Source organism: Schistocerca piceifrons, chromosome 2, assembly GCF_021461385.2.
Source record: "Schistocerca piceifrons isolate TAMUIC-IGC-003096 chromosome 2, iqSchPice1.1, whole genome shotgun sequence".
Taxonomy (NCBI): domain Eukaryota; kingdom Metazoa; phylum Arthropoda; class Insecta; order Orthoptera; family Acrididae; genus Schistocerca; species Schistocerca piceifrons.
Window position 1 is genome coordinate 812,872,096 of NC_060139.1, and position 23,928 is coordinate 812,896,023.

Genomic DNA, 23,928 nt, shown 5'->3' on the forward strand with positions numbered 1-23,928 from the left:
AACAGCAAAATTTAATGCCTACCATGCTTTGAATCAATGGCTTTGAAATAAATCTGTACATTGTTACCTTGAATACATGAAACTACTGTAAAATAAAAACACCAAAAGATCTTTGTTCTATAAGACCCGCAGCCTGATAATAAAAGCTGAACATTTGATAACTCAGTCTTGAGTGTCATGTTTTTGTGTAGGAAAATGTCACCAGCTGAAAACAGGAAACATAAGTTAATCATACCCACATACATTCATTCACATTTCTTTCAGTAGCATTTCCATAAATAATCTGGTTACAAGAGCGAGTTGTAGTATACGTAAGTTGTAAGGAATTGTAAATTACAACACCACAATATTTGAGTTGAGAATCACACAATTCAAGAAATATTTCTTAATAAACTTTATTTTGAACTGTACACTATTTTTATTTGTCATTGTAGCGTTTTAAAGCTCATCAAAATACATAATTTAAACATTTATTACAACATAGCACATGGCAGAACGGTTAGCTGCAGTCTGTTGTGCCAAGACATAAACACTGAGATACATACTAAAATATGAGTCTCCTCATAATGAAGTATAAAACTGAGAAACTCTTTGTAGTGAATACAAATTCTTCAGCCTCCATAATGTCTCTCACAGGAAACCAGAAAGATGAAGGAAATTATCTTCAGATCATTCTACTACAAATGAAGGCTTCAGACTACACCCATAGTACATCATCTATATTTACCATCTCTCTACAATGGAATATTTTTGAAAGCTGTATGATACTTAAATTTTATGTTTACTATTAAAGATACCCTACTAACATCAACTATGAATATAACTGCATTGTTTGGGAAGAGGAAGAAAGATTTCAGTGGGCCAAAGGGCAAAAGGGTAAGCAGAGACATATCCACACAGGCAACAGCAAGATTATCTGCATGAAATTATCAAATAGAATCAAGTTCTTGGAACACATCCATTTCTAAGTCTTTGGAAGACGAATTCTTACATAATTATTTAACAGATATCACACAGTCACAATGAAAAATTCCAGCCAACGTGGCTGAACAGAATATTACTGGAAATAATACGTATAATAACTGGCCATTGCCTGTGTTGCAGTTCATTGAAGTATTTGAATTGCAGATGCGAAGCCATCAGGACATTTCTGACTACGATTTCTTGAATTATAGACTGATATTAAGTTACGTTTCAGCATGTTATATAAACTGTCTCACAGTTCTCTTTAAGTAATATTTTATGCAGTTTTGATGGCAATAAAATATCACAGTCAACTTAAAACCATCACTTCTGTGTATAAATCTAGTGTCAAAATATAGTAGTAGTAAAGTTTCAAATATTTCATCATTGACAAAAATTTTAGCACTAGTGAAACTATGTAAAAGAATTGTTGAATATTACAAACTTCAGTTGGATTGTTTTATGTATCGTTTTTAAACACTCTAAAATTAATCTGTTACACATCAAACAACAACTTAGAGAATAACTTTTCTGTGATGTAACAGAAATATTAATTACAGAATACACAGTATTTTTTTATTTTTAGAGCCTGATCTCTAATATTCATACTGAGAAAAATGGTTGTTTCACTAATTGATACTTTAAACTCATTTAATTACTGACTGTTTCAGTTAATGCACCTGCAAATACAACTAAAGCAAGCTACGAGATGCGACTTTCAATATTGAGCTACTAGATATCATTAAAGAATACATTTAAAATTACATGTAGGCACTTATGCAAGTACTATATCACAGATACCTCATAGTTCGTCAGTCACCAAGCAAATTTATTTTCAGCTGCTCGAGACATAACCATAAGCAACAAATGAAAGACTGTGGTAGAACTACAACTAAATTAAGAGATTAGAAAACCTTAACTACAATAAAATAATCAGGTACTCAGTTATGATGTCTAACATATTACAAAGGCATTGAAGAACAATAATACATCCTATATCATTTATTTTCACGACAGTGTCAACACTAAAACCTGCAGACAGTACTGACCTGGGTCTCTAAGTTGACGCTCATCGGACCCATTTGGACAATCTTCGCTCTACGAGCGTATGGCTTATTTTGCTTGAATGCACCATCGCTTTAAATGTAGGAAACGAAGGAATGGAGATTAGCGTCGGAATGTTGACGTCGTCAGCGATTAGGTGCGATCTCGGATTAGGAAATGATGGAGAAATACTTGTATGCGTCCTTTACAAAGGAACCATCTTAGATTGTTAAATCTTCGAGATGCTGTGGAAATATTGCAAATGAATGTGGCGCAACGTTTCACAAGAGCAAACATCAGCTTCACTGCTTAGAAAATTCTAGCACTACACTGTACAGTAATCCTCTTGATTTTAATGTTACAGATGTTAAACTGCGCACAATTCTCGTCGACAATCTTTTTATCCTGTGAACATTCGTCATAGTTGATAGATGTTGTGCAATGTGTACAGTTACCATCGAGACAAGGATGTCAAACAGAGGCTGCATGTTGCTTTGTTTTGTTACGAAATATATTTCCTTTCCCTTTTATTTCTTACCTCCTACTCGCCATAGGGCATTCCAAGAAATTAGACCGTCAACGATCACGGAAAGACAACTGAGATCAGCCGATTTTATCACCGCTGATTTGTTATTGGCGAAAGACTAAGTTTCTGCTTGTGGACATTATGCTGACTGAGACGATATTCAGAAAAAAAACATCCAGGCTTTGATAGCATCTCGCCACACACTTTTCTTCTTACCTCATCTGTATAACTTAACATGCTCTGGTAAAGGGTATGAGATTCCATCTCAGTAGATTCCACTTATTTTATGCTCGTGGCAGTAAACTAACTAAAATAGACGCGAAAATCTGAAGGAAATCATAATCGTAAGATACGCGGCCGAGATATTAATAGAAGTGGAATTTGTTTGGCTGCACGGCCGAATTCAGTAATAAAAAGAATAAAAATGTATCATTTTGAAATCCATTCGAAACATTCTGTTATTGTCTGGCTACTTTTGCAGCACCCTAAAGCTTAATCAGTTTGAACTGGATTCGAGTAGTCTTAAGAAGTAAAGAACATAGCAGTAATGAAAAGCACAGAAAAATGCTCAACATTTAGACATAAAGTCGCACGCCAGCATAGCACCGCTGGGTGTTTCTATAGAAGTGATCACATTGTTAGTCGTTCTGTGCCTCTGAAGACAGGTCGTGGGTTGGGCTGACAGCGTCGTCGACCTTCATCTGTTCCTCCAGCCACTCGCAGTGCAGGTTGTCGGTGACGGCGTCGCGCGGGCGGCCATCGCCGGCCCCCATCACCTGCTCCAGGTCATCCCAGTGCAGGTTCAGGTTCACGCGGGCAGAGGTCGCCAGTGGCCGAGGTAGCAGAGATTTCATTGGCTGTGGAAAAACAGAACACGTCTTAGAAGGTTCACTGGGGGGGGGGGGGGCAGAGAAACCTTAAATTAAATTAAATCGGGAGAAACGGATCAGAGGTTACGATGTCTGCGACGCAGAATTATCACTGGGGAGAAGCCAGGTTGAAAAATCCAGTTTGGCTAACTTGATTTAAACTGATTCCTCACGAAGTCAAAAAAAAAAAAAAAAAAAAAAATCAAATGGCTGTGAAATCTTATGGGACTTAACTGCTAAGGTCATCAGCCCCTAAGCTTACACACTACTTAACCTGAATTACCCTGACAAACACACACACCCATGCCCGAGGGAGGACTCGAACCTCCGCCGGAACCAGCCGCACAGTCTATGACTGCAGCGCCCAAGAATACTCGGCTAAACCCGCGCGGCCCTCATTAAGTCTAGTGGTCCTCCTTCAACGAGGCGTCGAAAAACATTCCCGCTGCCTCCATCATTTTCCATTCCAACTAGAGTTCTATGATTAGAAAAGAAAATGCGTGACCTCCAATGGTCAAAACTGCACAAAATTGTGCTTAGAATATGTATCACTCATTCCAGAAATAGTGGTATGAGCCATTCGCATAAAAAACTGCGCGTCTTACCACGAGAGACATTTGAATTATCATCTAACCAAGATCTAAGAGAGGAACTTTGACAACGGTATAATGCGACGAAAAACACATATTTTAATTTCATGATTTATTACTGTATTCCTTTTACATAAAATAACTACGCTACACGAATAACAAACTTTTTTTCCGAAATGAGGTCGTTAGTAACTGTTCAGGAGACGAAAGAATTTTGTATCGCAGTAGATCATAAAAGTCAGCATCTTGGTCACATAATATTTTATTGAAACTGATTACTCGTTTCGGCTTTGCATCATATACAGAGTGGTCCATTGATCGTGACAGGGCCAAATATCTCACGAAATAAGCGTCAAATGAAAAAACTACAAAAAACCAAACTTGTCTAGCTTGAAGGGGGAAACAAGATGGCGCTATGATTGGCCCGCTAGATGGTGCTGACATAGGTCAAACGGATATCAACTGCGTTTTTTTAAATAGGAACCCCCATTTTTATTACATATTCGTGTAGTACGTAAAGAAATATGAATGTTTTAGTTGGACCAGTCTTTTCACTTAGTGATGGATGGCTCTTTGATAGTCACAAACATATGGTTCACAATTTTAGACGAACAGTTGGTAACAGGTCGGCTTTTTAAATTAAAATACAGAACGTAGGTAGGTTTGAACATTTTATTTCGGTTGTTCCAATGTGATACATGTACCTTTGTGAACTTATCATTTCTGAGAAGGCATGCTGTTACATCGTGATTACCTGTAAATACCATATTAATGCAATAAATGCTCAAAATTATGTCCGTCAACCTCAATGCATTTGGCAATACGTGTAACAACATTCCTCCCAACAGCAAGTAGTTCGCCTTCCGTAATGTTCGCACATGCATTGGCAATGTGCTGACGCATGTTGTCAGGCGTTGTCGGTGGATCACGATAGCAAATATCCTTCAACTTTCCCCACAGAAAGAAACCCGGGGACGTCAGATCCGGTGAACGTGGGGGCTACGGTACGGTGATTCGATGACCAATCCACCTGTCATGAAATATGCCATTCAATACCGCTTCAACCGCACGCGAGCTATGTGCCGGACGTCCATCATGTTGGAAGTACATTGCCATTCCGTCATGCAATGAAACATCTTGTAGTAACATCGGTAGAACATTACGTAGAAAATCAGCATGCATTGCACCATTCAGATTGCTATCCATAAAATGGGGGCCAATTATCCTTCCTTCCATAATGCCGCACTATACATTAACCCGCCAAGGTCGCTGATGTTCCACTAGTCGCAGCCATCGTAGATTTTCCGTTGCCCGGTAGTGCATATTATGCCGGTTTACGTTACCGCTGTTGGTGAATGACGCTTCGTCGCTAAATAGAACGCGTGCAAAAAAACCGGCATCGTCCCGTAATTTCTCTTGTGATCAGTGGCAGGACTGTACACGACGTTCAAAGTCGTCCCCATGCAATTCCTGGTGCATAGAAATATGGTACGGGTGCAATCGATGTTGATGTAGCATTCTCAACACCGACGTTTATGAGTCCCCAATTCTCGCGCAATTTGTCTACTACTGACGTGCGGATTAGCCGCGACAGAGGCTAAAACACCTACATGGGCATCATCATTTGTTGCGGGTCGCGGTTGACGTTTCACACGTGGCAGAACAATTCCTATTTCCTTAAATAACGTAACTATCCGGTGAACGGTCCAGACGCTTGGACGATGTCGCCCATGATACCGACCAGCATACATAGAACACGCCCGTCGGGCATTTTGATCACAATAGCCATACATCAACACGATATCGACCATTTCCGCAGTTGGTAAACGGTCCATTTTGTCACGGGTAATGTATCACGAAGCAAATACCGTCCGCACTGGCGGAATCTTACGTGATACCACGTACTTATACGTTTGTGACTATTGCAGCGCCATCTATCACAAAGAGAAACAAGTGGTCCCACTAAAACATTCATATTTCTTTACGTACTACACGAATTTGTAATAAAAAATGGGGGTTTTGATTTTAAAAAAAGGCAGTTGATATCCGTTTGACCTATGGCAGCGCCATCTAGGGGGCCAACCATAGCGCCATATATATATATATATATATATATACAGGGTGGTCCATTGATAGTGACCGGGCCAAATATCTGTTCCGAGTCACGGACAACTTCATTAAAATCTTTCAGTTTTCTTGAGTGTTTAAACCCACACCAAATCCGAAGCGAAGTTACTGTGCAACTACGTCCGTGTACTAGTGAAATCAGTGCATCCTGCCATAACATCTCGATAATGCCATCTAGATGGTCATAAACCTAGGTTTTGTGGATCAAAAGTGTGCCAGGAGTTGTAAGGTGTCAGGCAAATCCAACACCTTCCATGAAAACCCTGACATGATAGGCAAATCCAGTAGTATGTCACATACCTCCGAATTAATCGTGACATTAAATTAACCAAAGTAATATGAGTAACGAGTGAGCAAATGGAATACCACAGACTAACACAAGAATGCCTAAATGCATGTCATACCTTCCCACCGTGAGACAGACGCAGTTGCCGGCCGAAGTGGCCGTGCGGTTAAAGGCGCTGCAGTCTGGAACCGCAAGACCGCTACGGTCGCAGGTTCGAATCCTGCCTCGGGCATGGATGTTTGTGATGTCCTTAGGTTAGTTAGGTTTACCTAGTTCTAAGTTCTAGGGGACTAATGACCTCAGCAGTTGAGTCCCATAGTGCTCAGAGCCATTTGAACCATTTTTTGAACAGACGCAGTTCCGAGGGGAGAAACGAGAACAGAAGCCAAGAGCAGAACCGTGTTAAGCGAGAAGGCCCTACGATAAGGGACGGACACCCACGTCGCCAGCTAACCGCTACGACCACACGACCCGCAAGTTTTTAGCGTGAGACTTTTTCGCATCTCTGTTACGTTAGGACCATCCCCCAGCCCATGTTAAAAGATAGAGCCCTCCAGAAGAACAGTATAGATCTTACGATAGCGCTAAAAGGACCACACCAGCTGCAAGTTTTAGCGTGAGACTTTTTCGCGTCTCTGTTATGTTGCAAACTTTAAAAACATTGCCCCACCACGAAAAGTATAACGTTTCTCATTGGATAGGCAGAATTTTTGTAGGCGGGGCTTAAGGTTAACATTGAGACCCTGATTGGTCAGATGAAAACACAGCCAGATAGTTTTTTTTAAACCAACTTCGGTAAATTGTAGTAAGGAGAAGTTAGAGGAGAGTTGCTTCAGAGACGGCGAGGTGAGCGGAGCTGAGCTGTCCGCCGCCCCCTAACGAACGCCGACAAGGTAATGAATGCATGCGATTCCGCATTTTTGAGCGCATAGGGCTTCACTCAGAGCTGCAGAAGTCTCATCTGTTACATCCCCTTTTTGCATAATACTAGTGTCGATCGTCAATTAAAGCTCATGGTGTTCACATTTGCCACTTGAAGTAAAAATCAGAAACGCGATGATTTTTCTGTTATATAGTTATTGAGAAGCCACATCAGACACTGTAACTTACGACAAGTTAGATAAGTAATTAAAGATAATTGAGGGTCACTGTAGAACATTTTGATAGTTTTCTCTCTTGTGAAATGAGTAGAATAGAATTTCCAATGGTAAACTTAACTGCTTTTTCGACGTTGTTTTACCAGCTAACTAAAAATAGGAAAGCCTTGAACCCCTTCCACTAAATTTAGTTAGTATTAAGATTCTTTTACAGGGAGTGCAGTGGAGCTGACGCTGAAATCATTAAGTATTTGGTTATATCATCGCTAGTCTCACTGACCTATTCTGAATTCTACATGTCATGTGTGGTCTGGCGTCTCCTTACCAGCAACAGGTACCAGGTTCAAACTAGTCAATTCCCTTCCCTAAAAAACACGCTCAGAGCGTTGTTGCGCGAAAGTGGTAGGGAGACACGATATAGAACAAACAGACACCACGCAGAATTTTTAGAGAGTACCTGATGAACCAGTGGTTTGTACCTTGTGACGCGTCATATGATTTTAATACCATCACTTGCGACACGTTAAGAATTCCAGTTTATTTCTACACTCTTTTTTGCACAACCATGTCTTATTTCTAAATTATCCTTGTAAATGAAAGGTGGCAAAAAATTTGACTTCTTCTTTTATAAAATAAGAATTAATTTTAAGAAAAGACGCTCTCACAGTGAAAGGCGCAGTTGTATCAAATCATGACATGGTAATGAAAACGAAAGTTGATATAGTTATGGCCACTGTAATTTATTACAATGATTCGAATTTAGGGAATATTGCGTTTTTAATGTGTACTCAACAGCGGTACCTGCTCGACTCATCCTGATTTCAGTTATCCATAGGTTTCGCAAATTACTACAGGAGAATACTGGACTGTTCGTGACTGACACTTTCCCCATTCCGTGTTCTCCTTAATAATTTGCAGCTGCCGCCTTATTCATACAGACTTTTTATCGTTAGGCAAACATCTGCGTTTCTGAGTTTCTGTATTCACATATTTAGTGTTCATGTGACATTTAACTGGTCCTACTAAGTAGAAAATAGAATATGTAAATTCATTTAAAAAGCAAGGCAAACTTATTAAATCTGTTAACGTGGATATTGTACCGCTTATGGTGGTACTTGTCGATGAACAAAATGCTAGCTGAAATGTGAATAAAAATTAGGGACAGCAAGAAATGAAAGAATTCCGTACATTGGTTTACTTTACACAGAATATCTTTAGATATGACTGGTAGATACGGGCAGGCGAAAAATAGGTGCCTTAAAACGAAGCTCTGTCTGCAGTATTGGCATTAAACAAGGGAAATACATTCTAAGACAAAGAAACGACGTAACAAATGAATTATTCGAATGAAATGGAACTGGTAGATTTGATCTATATGTCAGGCAAACAAATGATTAAAATTTCAGAAAAATTGCATGTTTTAGTCAAAACAAAGAGCTTCACAAACTGAGCAAGTCGATAACTCGCTGGTCCACCTCTGGCACCTTGTTTGCCTTCCGCGGCACCCTTACAGCACGACGGACGATATTCTACTCTCCGTTTTGCAGCCTTTCATGACAAGCGATCCTTGGCTTACATTTCAACTAGATAATGCCCGCCCGCTCACGGCGAGTTTCTAATGCTTCTCTTCGTGCTTGTGAAACTCTGCCTTGGTCAGCAAGGTCCCATGATCATTCAGCAGCTAAGGTCGTTTCGAGCATTATGTGCCTGGCCCTCCAACCGGCTCGGGATTTTGACGATCTGACACACCAATTGGACAGAATTTGGCACAGTTTCCGTTAGGAGGACATTCAACAACTCTGTCAATCAATTCCAAGCTGAGTAAGTGTCTGCATAAGGGCCAGTGGTTATTGGTAAATACAGAAGTACAGTGTTACGGACGTCCAAGAAACACGGAAACTGACAATGCAGCAGAATGAAATATTTGGTGCAGGCAGATTTTACGTACCATGAGGTAGGAACATATGAAGGATATTGTTAAAAAAGAGCTTTTAAAACACATCTACTTCAGGATAAGCCTATTTTTAGACAGGCAGAATAGTGATAATCTTTACGTTTTAATTTAATTTTCATTACATATACAAGCTTCTAGTTTGAACAAGTTATTACATTATAATACTATACTTCGCCTGCGTTTCGCATTTTGTAAAATGCCTAGGCATTTTATACATCTCATAGCGAAAGTATTAAATTAAATTAAACGCCTCGCCAAAAAGTTGTAGGAATTCTACATCTGCTTATGATATCTGTGCAAAGTCTTTATTTGGCAATAAGCTACAAATGTTAGCTCATTTCAGCTCGCAGAAACCCATTATTATCTAAGTATTTGAAATGTAGTGGTTTTCAATGTTCTGCAACAAATGATGACAGAAAATGCATTTACTGTATGAAACAAACTCAGATATACTATGGTACCTACAAAAATACGCGTTTTACACCTCATGAAACATTCATTTGCAAACCAGAACGGCTTTATGATGCTAATGGATTCATTTGTCATTCCTTGGCGGAAAAAATCGCATTTATGAACGAAAACAGGGAAATGTCGATGTTGCATTCTGTCATTGTGCCTTAACTGAGAATCGATAGACGTGCCTTAATTGAGGATCGATCGACCAAACATTTCAGTAGAAAGCAGTGCTGTGCAGTGAGCTCCAATTTGAAACAGCAAAACAGATCAGAACAGAAATTAAATTAGACAAATAACTTTAACTGTTATGTTTTTCTTACTAAGTTTAAGCATATAATTTGAAATAGCAACCATCAACAAACATGGATCAAAATCTTTTATTTTAATTGAACCATTACATTTTCGGATTTCTTACAAATTCATCTTCAAATGGCTCTTACAGCCCGACTCATTTTTTTTTATTTTCCTGCTGAGACTTTTGTTTTATAATCATTACTGCTTTTGTGCACTAGGATAAAATTTTTCATTCAAAATTCGCCAAACTTTCGAGAGGAATTATTTGACCTTTTGATAACGTCTGTTTTCGACAAGTCGGCAATAAAAGTATTCACATTACTTTTTTCACGCTTCCGTTACACGATATATTTAAAAATTAAGGTAATACCACTATTGTATCTAAGGAATACGACAAAATTAACGCGTTTATACACTAAAAGTACTGTAGATTCCTTTCCATCTGCATCACTACATTCAGTATATTAAGGTGAGAATTTTTAATATTTTTTCAGATCCGATAATGGAATTTTGCCACTGACATCGGTAACTGTTTATCCATTTCTGATTTCTGCGATCAGGACAAAGAAATAAAAAGTTCAGCCAGTTTAACCTCATTTCCCTACTCGAGTACAGCGTATTCTTTTAAAACAGATATTGTATGTAAGATTTTTCCACGAGACATGTGGTGCTGTCTCGGAGCAGAAGGCGCAGTACAACAGATAGCATAATAATTATACATAGAAAAACTTTTAGGTTTCTTTAGGCTAAATTTTAAATAAAGCATCTCATTGTGACTGCTGAAATGCGTCATATAATACTAAAAAATATGACCGATTAGAGTTTTTCTGTATTTCAACTGAAATTTGTAACAGTCACGGCTAAGCCTAAGCTAAGTGGTTTGGCTTAATAGCCCAGAATACGGAAAATAGATTATCGATAATGTTCATTACAAAATATACGTTTATGTTTAACGTTACCATGAGGTAGGAACATACGACTGATATTATCAAACCAGTCGAAATGCTACCGAACAGAACTACGCAATAATGAAATACTTCGAGGCAGACTAAGTTCTCCATCACAGGATCTATTACGTTACGGCGTGAATCATAGTCGCATTCTCTACTTAAAACGAGCACTCGTGCATGTTGTTTTACTCGTAGCTATTTTATTTCCGCAGGTTACTGTCTTCTCGGAAATTTTAATATTAAGACTGATATTACTTCCACAACAACTTGCTCAGAATGAGGTAATTATTTTTTAATGCTGGCGCGTGTGTCTTACATATTGGTTTCACCCCCGCTTTTATTAAATTTTCTGTTGAATTGACATGGTACAGGAGCAAGTATTAGGTCATAGCACATTTTGGTTGGAGAACAAAATGGGTAAAATGATGTCGTTACCTCGCCAGGTAAAGTGAACTGTGGACGACTTCAGAAAGTGCAAGCTTCGACTAATGAAAATAATACTTACTACAGCATTTAACAAAAAGTGTCTAGTTGAAAAAGCGATTACAAAGTATATTAAAGTGAACATCAAGAACAACAGTCAGAGTGCACAGCTAGCAAAGGACACAAAAGCAAAACTTGCAAGAAGTCAACACTACCGTCTGACAATGGACTCAGGGCCAAATGGTACAATAAAATCGTTTCAAGAAAACTTGTGGCTGGTCGCTGGATTTCCTATAATGTAACAATACCAATTGTATACGAGGCTGTGCCGGCCGCTGCGGTCGAGCGGTTCTAGGCGCTTCAGTCCGGAACCACGCGGCTGCTACGGTCGCAGGTTCGAATCCAGCCTCGGGTATGGATGTGTGTGATATCCTTAGGTTAGTTATGTTTAAGTCTAGGGGGCTGATGACCTCAGATGTTAAGTCCCATAGTGCTTAGAGCCATATGCGAGGCTGCATTCGTGGCCCAGTGTTTAGCTTCGCTGGTCACTGGCGCAGACTTTTCGAGAGCCGAAGATATTCAGAGATGCTACTCGGTTGGGGAAGTCCGGAAATGGATACGCTCAGCCACGTAACGGTAAATGAGACTTTACTTCGATAATAATGCAATGAAACTGTCACCGAAGCATCCGCATTGATGTTACAATTATTATATCCTCAAACATCCGCTATTATAATATTTATTCACAGCATAATAAAATGCCCAATCTTAAATGCCACGAAGCTAGCTTTTTGCGAAATCTTTAAGAAAAAAATGTTAAAAATGACTGCTGTTTTGAATCATTTGCGCGCAGTAGTGATTGACAAGGCTGTGCCTGCAGACGCCACAGTGCCATCTCACTAACAGTGACAATCATGTAGAGGTGCCCCATAGGAAGAAAGTAATCTCATTGGATTATTCACCCACAGATTGAAGAAAAAAGCAAATTTTTCACGCATCTCTGTGTTTATGATGTCGTATCTACTGAACTATGTGTCGTACAATGATAATGCTTTGCGCGAACATTCAGTGGTATATGTGGATACTGTCCGCAAAATGTATTCCGAATGGCTTTAGTAGTAAAAATGCAACACTACTAAATCAAAATATCATGCTTGATGTTAAAGTTTTATTACATTAACAGCGAAAATATAGTAAGCGATAAACTCTTCTTCTCCTTTTATTTTGTTGGGTGCGTCCTCGAGAAAAAGTTTCAGATAGGTATGAAATGTATAAAGCTTGTTGGAAGTCGGTATGTGCTCTCTTTATCAAAAAGTGGATGAATATATTCTCGGTAATTTGCGGGCCGTGAGTTGCGCTCCCTCAAGACATAAAACAAACACCGTCCGAACTCGTCTTAAAGGTCCAACATAACCGACCGGCTGCCGTGTCATCCTCAACCCTTAGGCGTCACTGGATTCAGATATGGAGGGGCACGCGGTCAGCTCTCCCGGTCGTTGTCAGTTTTCGTGACCGGTGTCGTTAATTCTCAATCAAGAAGTTCTTCAACTGGCCTCACAAGGGCTGAGTGCATCCCACTTGCCAACAGCAGTCGGTAGACCTGGTAGGAGACCCATCCACAACGCTTCACTTCGGTGATCTGACGGAACCGGAATTACACTGGGGCAAGGCCGTTGGCTCCTCGACTCATAAACAAACTTTTTAATTGTAATACTTGTGTCAATGTGTGAAACCATTAACATAAGGTTATGCTTGTTAATGACCAGATTATGAGAGCATTTTAATTTTGTAAATTTTGGTTTATTAATTATATGAAATATTAAAACATATTTTTGTTGCTCCTCAAATCCGTTAGATACGTACCCCGAAAACTATTTAAAAAAATAATCACCTGCTGAAACATTTTGAACGGAAGTAGGAACGAATACTGACATATATAAAATGAATTCTACTTCTAAGGCGAAATCAGCTAATTATTGAACATTCTTGTTAAGTTACACAAGCAGCCTCCCTCCCTCCCTCCCTCCCTCCCTCCCTCTCTCTCTCTCTCTCTCTCTCTCTCTCTCTCTCTCCCTCTTAGTCATATTCGAACACGATTTTTCCCGGCGGAATGCAATAGTAACACAGCTACAGTACACTTTATGAGCATTGAATAATGCCTGTAATAAGCATACAAAAAACACGAAAACTCTAGGATAATGGTGTACGCAGGAAAGGTTACATGTCTAACGTTAAAGAAGGTGGATGAACTGCTCAGAAAAAAGACTGCACAGAGGAAGAGAAAGAGTAATAAAAAGAATCAGCTGCTGACTGCTGATATCCAGAACTGTAAATCTAGATACCAGAACAAAATTCCTGAAAATGTTTGCAGCACAGGTCTGCAAGGACGGCAAACGTGTAGAGGAGAAGACAGGAATGAAACGATTGAAAAAATTATTCCTTTGAAATACGGTGTTACAGGCGACTTTTGAGGATGTGGCTCGACACAATAGCATTTAGCAGAATGAACTGCTATTATTTTCGAGCTATTTCTCTTGCCGGTCTTTCCTTCGTACATAAAGGACAGCCGTTAGTCGTGCATACAATGTGATCAAAAGCACTCAGACATCGCTACGTAATGCGGAACTGACCACTAGATGCCACCAGCTGCAGAACCCGGAACCACCAGCGTAAAAGGAGGCGGTGAATATTGTGTCGCCAGCGGAGGAGCTGTAACGGCTCAGTGGGTTCGTCAGCAGAGCTCACTATAGTCCGACCGACGAACGATAGTCGTTCGCGCAGTTCGAGACAAGGACGAGGATTTCATTGCTGGCAGTTCCAGGCGACAACTGCGGTACATACATACGCGTGCTTTGCGCTTGACGAAGCAGTGTATCCCGCAAATTATGACTCTCGCTTGCATATGTAGAATTTGTCGCTTACCACCCCCAACAGCCATGAAAAAAAAAAAAATGGTTCAAATGGCTCTGATGCTACGGTCGCAGGTTCTAATCCTGCCTTGGGCATGGATGTGTGTGTTGTCCTTAGGTTAGTTAGGTTTAAGTAGTTCTAAGTTCTAGGGGACTGATGACCACAAATGTAAAGTCCCATAGTGCTCAGAGCCATTTGAACCAACCAAATGGCTCTGAGCACTATGGGACTTAACATCGGAGGTCATCAGTCCCCTAGAACTTAGAACTACTTAAACCTAACTAACCTAAGGACATCACACACATCCATGCCCGAGGCAGGATTCCAACCTGCGACTGTAGCAGTCGCGCGGTACCGGACTGAAGTGTTAGAACCGCTCGGCCATTGCGACCGGCACCAGCCATGACAACTCGCAACAAATGAATAAAAATTCGCTAAACGTTTCGCTACGATCATGCTGCGCGATTGCACTGCATACAACATTCCCAGCAGAGCGCTCAGAATACTGCTGAACGCTCATTGGCTGTCGGAGGACGCGTGAAGTAGGTGGGCAGAAGAAGCTTAAACTCGACCGTCATCTTTCGTGACTCCAACTATAACTTGGTATGAGGGTGAGTCATTGGATTTCACCTGAGTACCAAATCCACCGGGACATTTCGACCCTTCTAAAGCTGCCCTAACAGACTGATGTAATTGCGAAATTGAAACGCCAAGGAACAAACAAAGCCAAACCAAGAGCAGGCACACATCATGTATTATCGAGCTCGGTAGAGCATGGTGGTAAAAAAATCGCATGAACTCAGTGGACGAAATCACTCTTGAATTCCAAAGTGCTACCAGCGCTCCAGCTAGCACAATCATTGTGAGTAGGGCGTTAAAAAGAATGGGGTATAATGGTCGAGCAGCACTAAGAAGGGAAGTTGGTAGGCGTGAAAGATGATGTGAACTAAAATTTCGAGCCAGTTGCGTAAGAGAGGAGCTAGTAGTGACACTATGGGTATGCAAACCAGGTTTGCGTTAAATACACACTTCAACGGTGGTGAACGTTAGCTACATTTGAGAGTCGATGCGATGAGCTGATGTTAGTCAAGAATGCCTTCAACACGACAAAGACCCCTTTATCAGCGCCTCACTGAGTTTGAATAAGGTCGTGTCATGGGACTACGAGAAGCTGGATGTCCCTTCTGCGATATTGCAGAAAGACTTGGCAGGAATGTAGCCACCACACATGATTGCCGCCAGCGGTGGTCACGAGAATGTACAGTCGCAATAAGACCGGGCTCCAGACGGCCTCGTGGCCCTACCGAGAGGGGAGACCATCCCGTTCGGCGTATGGCTCTAGCACATAGTACTGCGTCTGAAGCACCAATTGGAGCAGCAGATGACACCGCAGTGACACAACCAATTCTTACGAATCAGTTGTTTCAAGGACAGCTCCGAGGCAGAGGCCCTATAGCAGGCATTCACTGACCCCAAACCTCCACCGTTTGCGACTTCAGAGGTGTCAAGTGAGAGTTTATTTTTGTGGGTAGGGTGGAGGAATGTTATGTTTACTGATGAAAGCTGGTTCTGCCTCGGTGCCAGTGATGGCCTGTGTTGGTTAGGAGGAGACTAGCTGAGCCGCCCGGAGTGGCCGAGTGGTTCTAGGAGCTTCAGTCTGGAACCGCGCGACCGCTACGGTCGCAGGTCCGAATCCTGCCTCGGGCATGGACGTGTGTGATGTCCTTAAGTTGGTTAGGTTTAAGTAGTTCTAAGTTCTAGGGGACTGATGACCTCAGAATTTAAGTCCCATAGTGCTCAGAACCATTTGAACCATTTTAAGGCTAGCTGGGGGCCTGCAACCAACCTACCTGTCTGTATACTGGACACATGTAGGTATGGTCTGGGGTGCGATTTCACGTGATAACAGTAGCACGCTCGTGGTTATCCCACGCGCCCTGACTGCAAAAGTTTGCAAATTTGGTGATTTGACCTGTTGTGCTGCAGATCAAGCACAGCATTCCACGGGGTGTTTTTCCAACAGGATATTCTGTGGCAATCCAATGGTAAGCAATCACTTAAAGCGCCAACTGAAAAGTATGAAAGAGGCGGTGTTACGGTATATGAATTTTTTCCGTGGTTAGGGTGTGGTCTCCTTACTGGGCTAAAGAAAACGCTAACTTTGGAAGGATATGAGTACGTTTTACACAATTGTGTACTGGGCACGGTAGAGGAACAGTTCCAAAATGGTTCAGATGGCTCAGAGCACTATGGGACTTAACTTCTGAGGTCATCAGTCCCCTAGAACTTAGAACTACTTAAACCCAGCTAACCTAAGGACATCACACACAACCATGTTCGAGGCAGGATTCGAACCTGCGACCATATCGGTCGCGCGGTTCCAGATTGTAGCACCTAGAACCGCTCGGCCATTCCGGCCGGCTAGAGGAACATTTCGGGGACAATGATTGTATCAGTAGCAATTCATCCTGTCGTAAAGTAATATCTGTGGGCCAATGTTTTGTGGACATTCATATTCGTAAAATGGAGTGGCCTGCCCAGAGTCCTAAACTGAAACCAATGGAACACTGTTGAGACACCGCGCGGAGTGGCCGCGCGGTTTGAGGCGCCATGTCACGGACTGCGTGGCTCCTTCCGCCGGGAGTTCGAGTCCCCTCTCGGGCATGGGTGTGTATGTTGTTCTTAGCGTAAGTTAGTTTGAGTGATGTGTAATTCTAGGGACCGACGACCTCAGCAATTTGGTCCCTTAGGAATTCACACACATTTGAACTGTTGCAATGATTTAGAGAGCCGAGTTTGCTCCAGACCTCAGGGCCCAACATCCCTATTTTCTCTAATTTCGACTCGTGAGGAAGAATCAGCTGCCATTCCTTCTCAGACATTCAGATACATCATTCAAAGTGTCTCCAGTAGCGTTCAAGCCGTCATTAAGGCGATTGGTAGACACGCCCATATTAATGTTCACTGATGGGCTGGATGTCCGGATACTTCTGATTAGCTAGTGTACACCACACGCGCAAAGTCGAAGATCCGTCTCGCAGTTGTCATTGTAGCATTTTCACAGTCTACGGCCTACAGTAGTATGTTTTTCACAGAACGTTTGATACCCGGTTATAAGGATTATATTTTTCCTCATTATGTTAAAACAGTTACAGGAGTAAAGGTTGCTGTTACTGGTGTTTCTTGGATGCAACGTCGCTCAACGAGCTATACCCTGTCTCTTCTTTAGTATGTGTAACGTGCCTTTTGATATCACCTTACTACGAACTATGCAATGAAGCTGTCGGCGCATAAGCATTTCCAGTAGATCTACATTTAGAAATAGTTGTGATGAAAATTATTTGCACACATTTTCATGACTCATTACAAGTAACACGAAAGGAGAAAGAGTCAGTTGTTGACGTCATGGTGGCTGTCACGAAACAGGAAGATAATTGGGCTTGGTGCGTAGCCGGATGAACAGGCTGAAAATAAACTAAACGTTTCCTAGACGATGAAACATGCAAGACGACAGACGACATGATGAAATAGGCAGAACTAACCCGGATGCCGAAAGCTGAAAATCGTGGATGGCTGGAGGAAACCAGCAATGGTCAAACTGACTGAAGATAATGACGTGACTTTTCGTAAGAGACATCGGACAGCTACAAAATATGGCTTCAGCAACGAGACAGGTAGTTGCTTGGTGCTCAGCGTGTCACATGAATCCTATCACCATAAAAAGAATACTTCGAGTATGTTAGATAGCATTCAGATAGAGAAGAATTTCCCCCAGTCCGTTCTTTATGGGTCACATTAGCCGAAAAGTTAATTGTGCAACACTATGAATGATATCCTTACATAAGACCCAGCTAGGAATTGATGGGCTCTTTCTCTATATCGTATCAAATTGATTAGCAGATGTCACAGAAATATATGGTATAATTTCTGTTGCTTGAAATTTTATTCCGTGTTTGCTACACTGGTACAATCACTTCAAGTAGTTCGTGGCATAATTATAATTATTATTATTATTGCTGTAGAAATGTTATTAAGGCAGGGAATAACTGAAAAAGTAGGCACACTTTCATCCAAAAAAAATGGTTCAAATGGCTCTGAGCACTATGGGACTCAACTGCTGTGGTCATAAGTCCCCTAGAACTTAGAACTACTTAAACCTAACTAACCTAAGGACATCACACACATCCATGCCCGAGGCAGGATTCGAACCTGCGACCGTAGCGGTCGTGCGGTTCCAGACTGTAGCGCCTTTAACCGCTCGGCCACTGCGGCCGGCCACTTTCATCCAAACAGATAAAATTCTGATCTGCTCTCAAACTATTGTGTCAACGTAGATTCATTAAGGATAAATAAACTGGAATTAGGTTCTGCATTTCAAAGAATGTTGCTCAGTTCATTCGTGTCTTTTAACACCAGGAAAACCGTAAAGCTTATACTGTAGTTGAAGATTGCCCATTGAACGTCTCCGCTGGCGACTGCTCCGAATTCCTGCACACTACCGAAAAGACGCTTAAATTAACCTCACCAAATCAGTGAGTAACAATGTCGACCGTGCGCCGAGCGGGACAAAAGTACAACCAAAAGAAGAAGTACGTATCAGATATAAGCCTCATTTCACATATTGTGATAAAATCCTCCAGGCAAAAAGTGGTCGGCGGAGGGAAGTGTGAGTGATAAAAGTGGTATAGGAAGACCAATACAGGCAATAGGTTCAAATAAGTTGCTACTACACGGATTTGAAAATACTAGCACAATACAGACTAGCGTGGTTTGCAGTACCTAACCAGTCTCTGAACTGATCACTCCAAATATTTACTGTCAAGTGGCGCTGAAAGACGTACGAATGTAGCGAAAATGTATATTTGAGTCATGTGTAAATGGGAAGTATAATACTAAGGGCGCTAGCAAGCATGCAAAACGAAAGAGGTAGTCAGATTTATACAGTAATTGAACTGCTTGTTTTCTATTCTTGAAATAGTTGTGTATCGTCTGGAGATTCACTGTCGCATGTTGACATTTTCAATAGACTGCATCATAAACGAAGTGGTTACCGCGAAAGTACAATTACTTGGCATCAGCTACTTACATCAACACATTTATTTGTCTGAACCGTTTTTGTAACATGTCACACTAGCAAGAAGGATGTGTGACACTTCATAATAATTTGAAGAATAGAATCTTTCTTATTGTATTGACTGAGACAGCATTAGAAAACATACATTATATATAGCGAAAACTAAGTCAGCCTGATAATAGCACCATTTTCGTTCAATATAAATGTTGTAGTATTTTAGATCACTGCAAAATTGTGTATGTCTTTTTTTGTTCTACGATATTTGATAAAAAATGACCCTTCATTGTTCTACGATGGGTTACTGGTCATAACGTTTATAATTCTGGACAAAATAGTTATTGCCATTATTTTGTGATATATTCATCTAATTTTACATATTAACATCGCCACCGTAGCAAACAAACCAGGAATATAAAAAAAATGCTTCTAGAATTATCTTCGGAGTAGACAGACACTGTGTATGAACACAGTGCTGTTACTGTAAAATGAAGAGAACGTAATTTGATCACGTGGACTTGGAAGGCTGACACCCAATGATGCCCACAGAAATAAAACAAAAATCTCCTCCCCACCCCCCCCCCGCCCATTATACACAAACATACACAAAAACATATACACATACATAAATTAAGCAAATGACGGTAACTCTGAAAAGTCTGTCATTGATACTGATGCCAGTACGTCTTCAAGGATTGCAAACATTTTTATCATTTTGTTAATTTTACAAATATTTCAGAACACTATTGAACTTTCACAAGCTATAGCTACTCGCAAAACTACAGAATGTGCTTCAGCTCATCTCTGTGAGGTAAACAGTTGCTATTTATGCGGAGATTTCACTCACTTTTTTCTTTCTCACATGCAAAAACAGTTGGGGGCTAATACAGCAGCGTGTTACCGATCCAAGCGTCGCGGGAACTGCTAGAGAAAACACAAACTTTTCATTGAATCTAGTATTAAAAAATAGGAAAACTTGGAAAACTTAAGAGTTTGCACCGTGCAAACGAGAATAAGTACGGAATCGCATGGTAGTGAAAAATATTGCATCATATTTTTTAGCAAATATAAAGACTCTAGGAAAACAAACATTATACTACGTCGCAAAGTTGGCACACCTGCTTCTAGTGTATTTTCTATCAGTGCAAGTATTTGCGAGAGCTTTATTTTTAACCATCGAAAAGTATGGTGTTGCCAGTCGATGCTTTTTTATTCATATTTTTATTCATTGAGCATTACGTGATTCTAGAAATAATTCCCATTGTTCAGAGCCCCGTTTTATCACATTATGACATCTTAAATGTTTCTTTTGCATTTTGTGAGTTGTCATAAAGCAATAAAGTAGCATTTGATACTGAGAATTATTTCCCGAAATGCATGATGCACAAAATAAATAGAGCGAATAAAACAAAACTACTGGAAAAAGTATGTTTCCCTGCTGAAAAAAGAAACCAGTAGCAGTCACATTATTCTAAAGACAATTTACAGTGGACAAAACAAAATGCACATATTATACGCAACAGAATTTGCTGCTTCAGTCACGTTTAATATTAATATGTAACACGGCGTTCTTCGCCAGCGTTTTGATAATTTCACATACACATCTGTCAATTAAAGCACGCTATTTTGTATCACTACATACGCCACAGATTCTTTTTTTCCGCTACTGAGATCAGTTGGTGACGTTCGGCAGAAGTTCGCCGCCTGACCTCATCAGAAAAAAAAAACCAGTTCCTGGGCCATATATTGTCATACAAAATAGTGTTTAAGTAAGTGGTCAATGTGCATATGATGCTGAATCGGATCGTGCTAAGTAGAGAAGATACTGCTATTAAACGTGAATGAGGCAGGAAACAATGTTGTTTTAAGAAGTTCATAAGACAGTCTCGTTTCTTATAAAATGGATAAATCATCACTTTTGTTCGTCCCAATCACATCTTCGAGACATAAGTGATGATAACTATGTGAGCGATTTTTTGGGGGGGCCGTTTTCGATGCAATGTATTGCGAATGTCACCAAAAGATATCGAGCTTGCCGACACCGCTAGAATCAGCCGCCCCTTAGCGCAGAGCGTGCTTCAGGGCCGCTAGAGTTTTTATTCGTTTTATTGTACGGGCGTAAGCGATAGGCGAGGCAGGTAATAAACGGAGCGGTCGGTTTACCTGCCTGACGGCGGCCTCCGCCGCTCGCAGCAGCAGAGCCGCGTCGACGCCGGCGCTGCGCCGCTGCCGCTGCCACCACTGCTGCTCGCTGCCCCTGCACATGGCGGCCTGCCCGTTGTGCTGCGCAAGGTTGGCGCGCCTGCTCGCTTTATAGAGGTCGCGTGCTGCGCGCGTGAGTCGGCGCAAGCGCAGTGGCGTGTGCGAGGCAGCAGCGGCGGCGGCGGTGGCGTTGGCGGCGGCAGGCGGCGGCAGGTGTGCCGCGGCGGAGGCCCGGACCGTGGGAAGGCCGGCGCGCCGCGTTCCCAGGCAGGGCCGCCACCTGCCGCACGCGACACGCGCCCTGCCCCCGCCCCGCCCCGCACCGAGACATGCTGGCCAGCTTCCGCCACAAGCCAAACCCCGCTGCCCGCGGCGCTGATTGACACGCGCGGCGCGGCACGAGGATGACCTGCCGCTACCCCACAACTTACTACGCGTGCGCTAAATACTCCTACATTCGTGCCCAAAAGGCCATCTTAAGCTACCCTACGTGAAGGACCACAGTCATATAAAAATTTTTGGCGGAAATGTCCGCCATGTTAATTGTTCATTTATTTTACACAATCATGATTTCGGTTTAATAACCATTCTCAAATGCATGTTGAAATGTTGTGTCTGACCTGATTGTGATATGTCATCGTTGAAAAAGCATATTTCCGGTCTTATAGAAAACAGATACAAATGGCTCTGAGCACTATGGGACTAAAAGTATGAGGTCATCAGTCCCCTAGAATTTAGAACTACTTAATCCTAACTAACCTAAGAACATCACACACATCCATGCCCGCGGCAGGATTCGAACCTGCGACCGTAGCGGTCACCCGGTTACAGACTGAAGCGCCTAGACCCGCACGGTCACACCGACCGGCAAAACAGATACAAACCGTAGATAAATAATATGGCTGACAATGTTCACCAGTGGTTCCCAACCTTCCTTAGGCCATTACCCTCTGAGTGCCATCAGACATTGTAGTCAGAACACCCCCCCCCCTCCCCTCCCTCCGCTATCTGTGCATCGAACTTGCCCCACATTACCTCCAAGTTTAGCTTCACAAGCTGCGACATGGTCGCGAAAGGAACAGTGGCCCGAAAAAGTAGAATAAATTTCTTTTATTTCATGTCTATGGTCACATACATATAGGTCCTCAGACTACCGGTTTCGATCGACAATGACCATCTTCAGCTCTGTTTCATACAAAAAGCGCGTCCTAATATACTGAAGGCAACATGACATTGTCAAATGCTAAACAGAAAATCAGCGCCAGCATCGTCACACGTATATAAATTATAATATATACAACAGTCGTCTTGCGAGTAGCGCTCTTGTTTATTTCCAACAGTGGCGCTGGAGACAAGATGCTTCTTATATTTTTTTTTGTAAAACAGACCTCAAGATGGCCATTGCTGACTGAAACTGGTAGTCTGAGAATCTACATGTTTGTGACTATAGACGTGAAATAAAAGAAATTCAACCAACTTTAGCACCTAACTAAACTGTACGACGAAACACTTTTCTTGGTACACTTACATTTTTAAAATGATGAGAGGTGGATTAAGTGTGTGTGTGTGTGTGTGTGTGTATGTGGGTGTGTGTGTGTGTGTGTATGTATGTGTGTGTGGGGGGGGGGGGGGGGGGATTCGTAATGCATGGCAAGTGCTACACACAACCCCTTCTCAGAAAAGGAAACTATCCGCAATGAGGGTATACACTTCTTACAAAACACTCTTCCCCTGCATTACTGTGGCACTTCTTTGACCTGCACACTGCAACCCCATTTAAAATCAAACAAGTTCAAATGTGTGCACCGTACTTCATAAATCACATCATTGCTGCACTCTTACTTCTGAACTGGAAGAAACTGCACGATTTGAGCGCTGTTAATGCTTTGCGTCTTACCACTCTATTAATAATAATAATAAACTGTGTATAACACTATAGTAGCCCTTATGTAGTTACTGCTGTGTCGTGCTGTTAATTTACTTATCTGTTTCGATACGAATAATGAAGCAATTTCTGGACTACTGTAGGTACTATCTACGACTTGAAGAACAAGTTTTCTTGAGATACTTAGCATTTTTTACGTATAACACTCACTTTTATCGTTGGCAATGTACAGGAGAAAGCACAACAAATGTATATAGTGAGTGGACTATGTGAAAAACCTG

The 23,928-nt window shown here is 41.5% G+C and overlaps 1 protein-coding gene across 1 annotated transcript; it reads right to left on the reverse strand.

Annotated features, from left to right (window-relative positions):
- Nucleotides 1-379: 379 nt before the first annotated feature.
- On the reverse strand, nucleotides 380-21,832 carry LOC124775880. Its single transcript, XM_047250714.1, has 2 exons — nucleotides 21,724-21,832; nucleotides 380-3,390 (listed from the first exon to the last, which is right to left on the reverse strand). Exons 1-2 carry the CDS (start codon nucleotides 21,823-21,825, stop codon nucleotides 3,172-3,174), a joined length of 321 nt encoding a protein of 106 aa, XP_047106670.1. The 5' UTR covers nucleotides 21,826-21,832; the 3' UTR covers nucleotides 380-3,171.
- Between the last annotated feature and the right edge of the window lie 2,096 nt (nucleotides 21,833-23,928).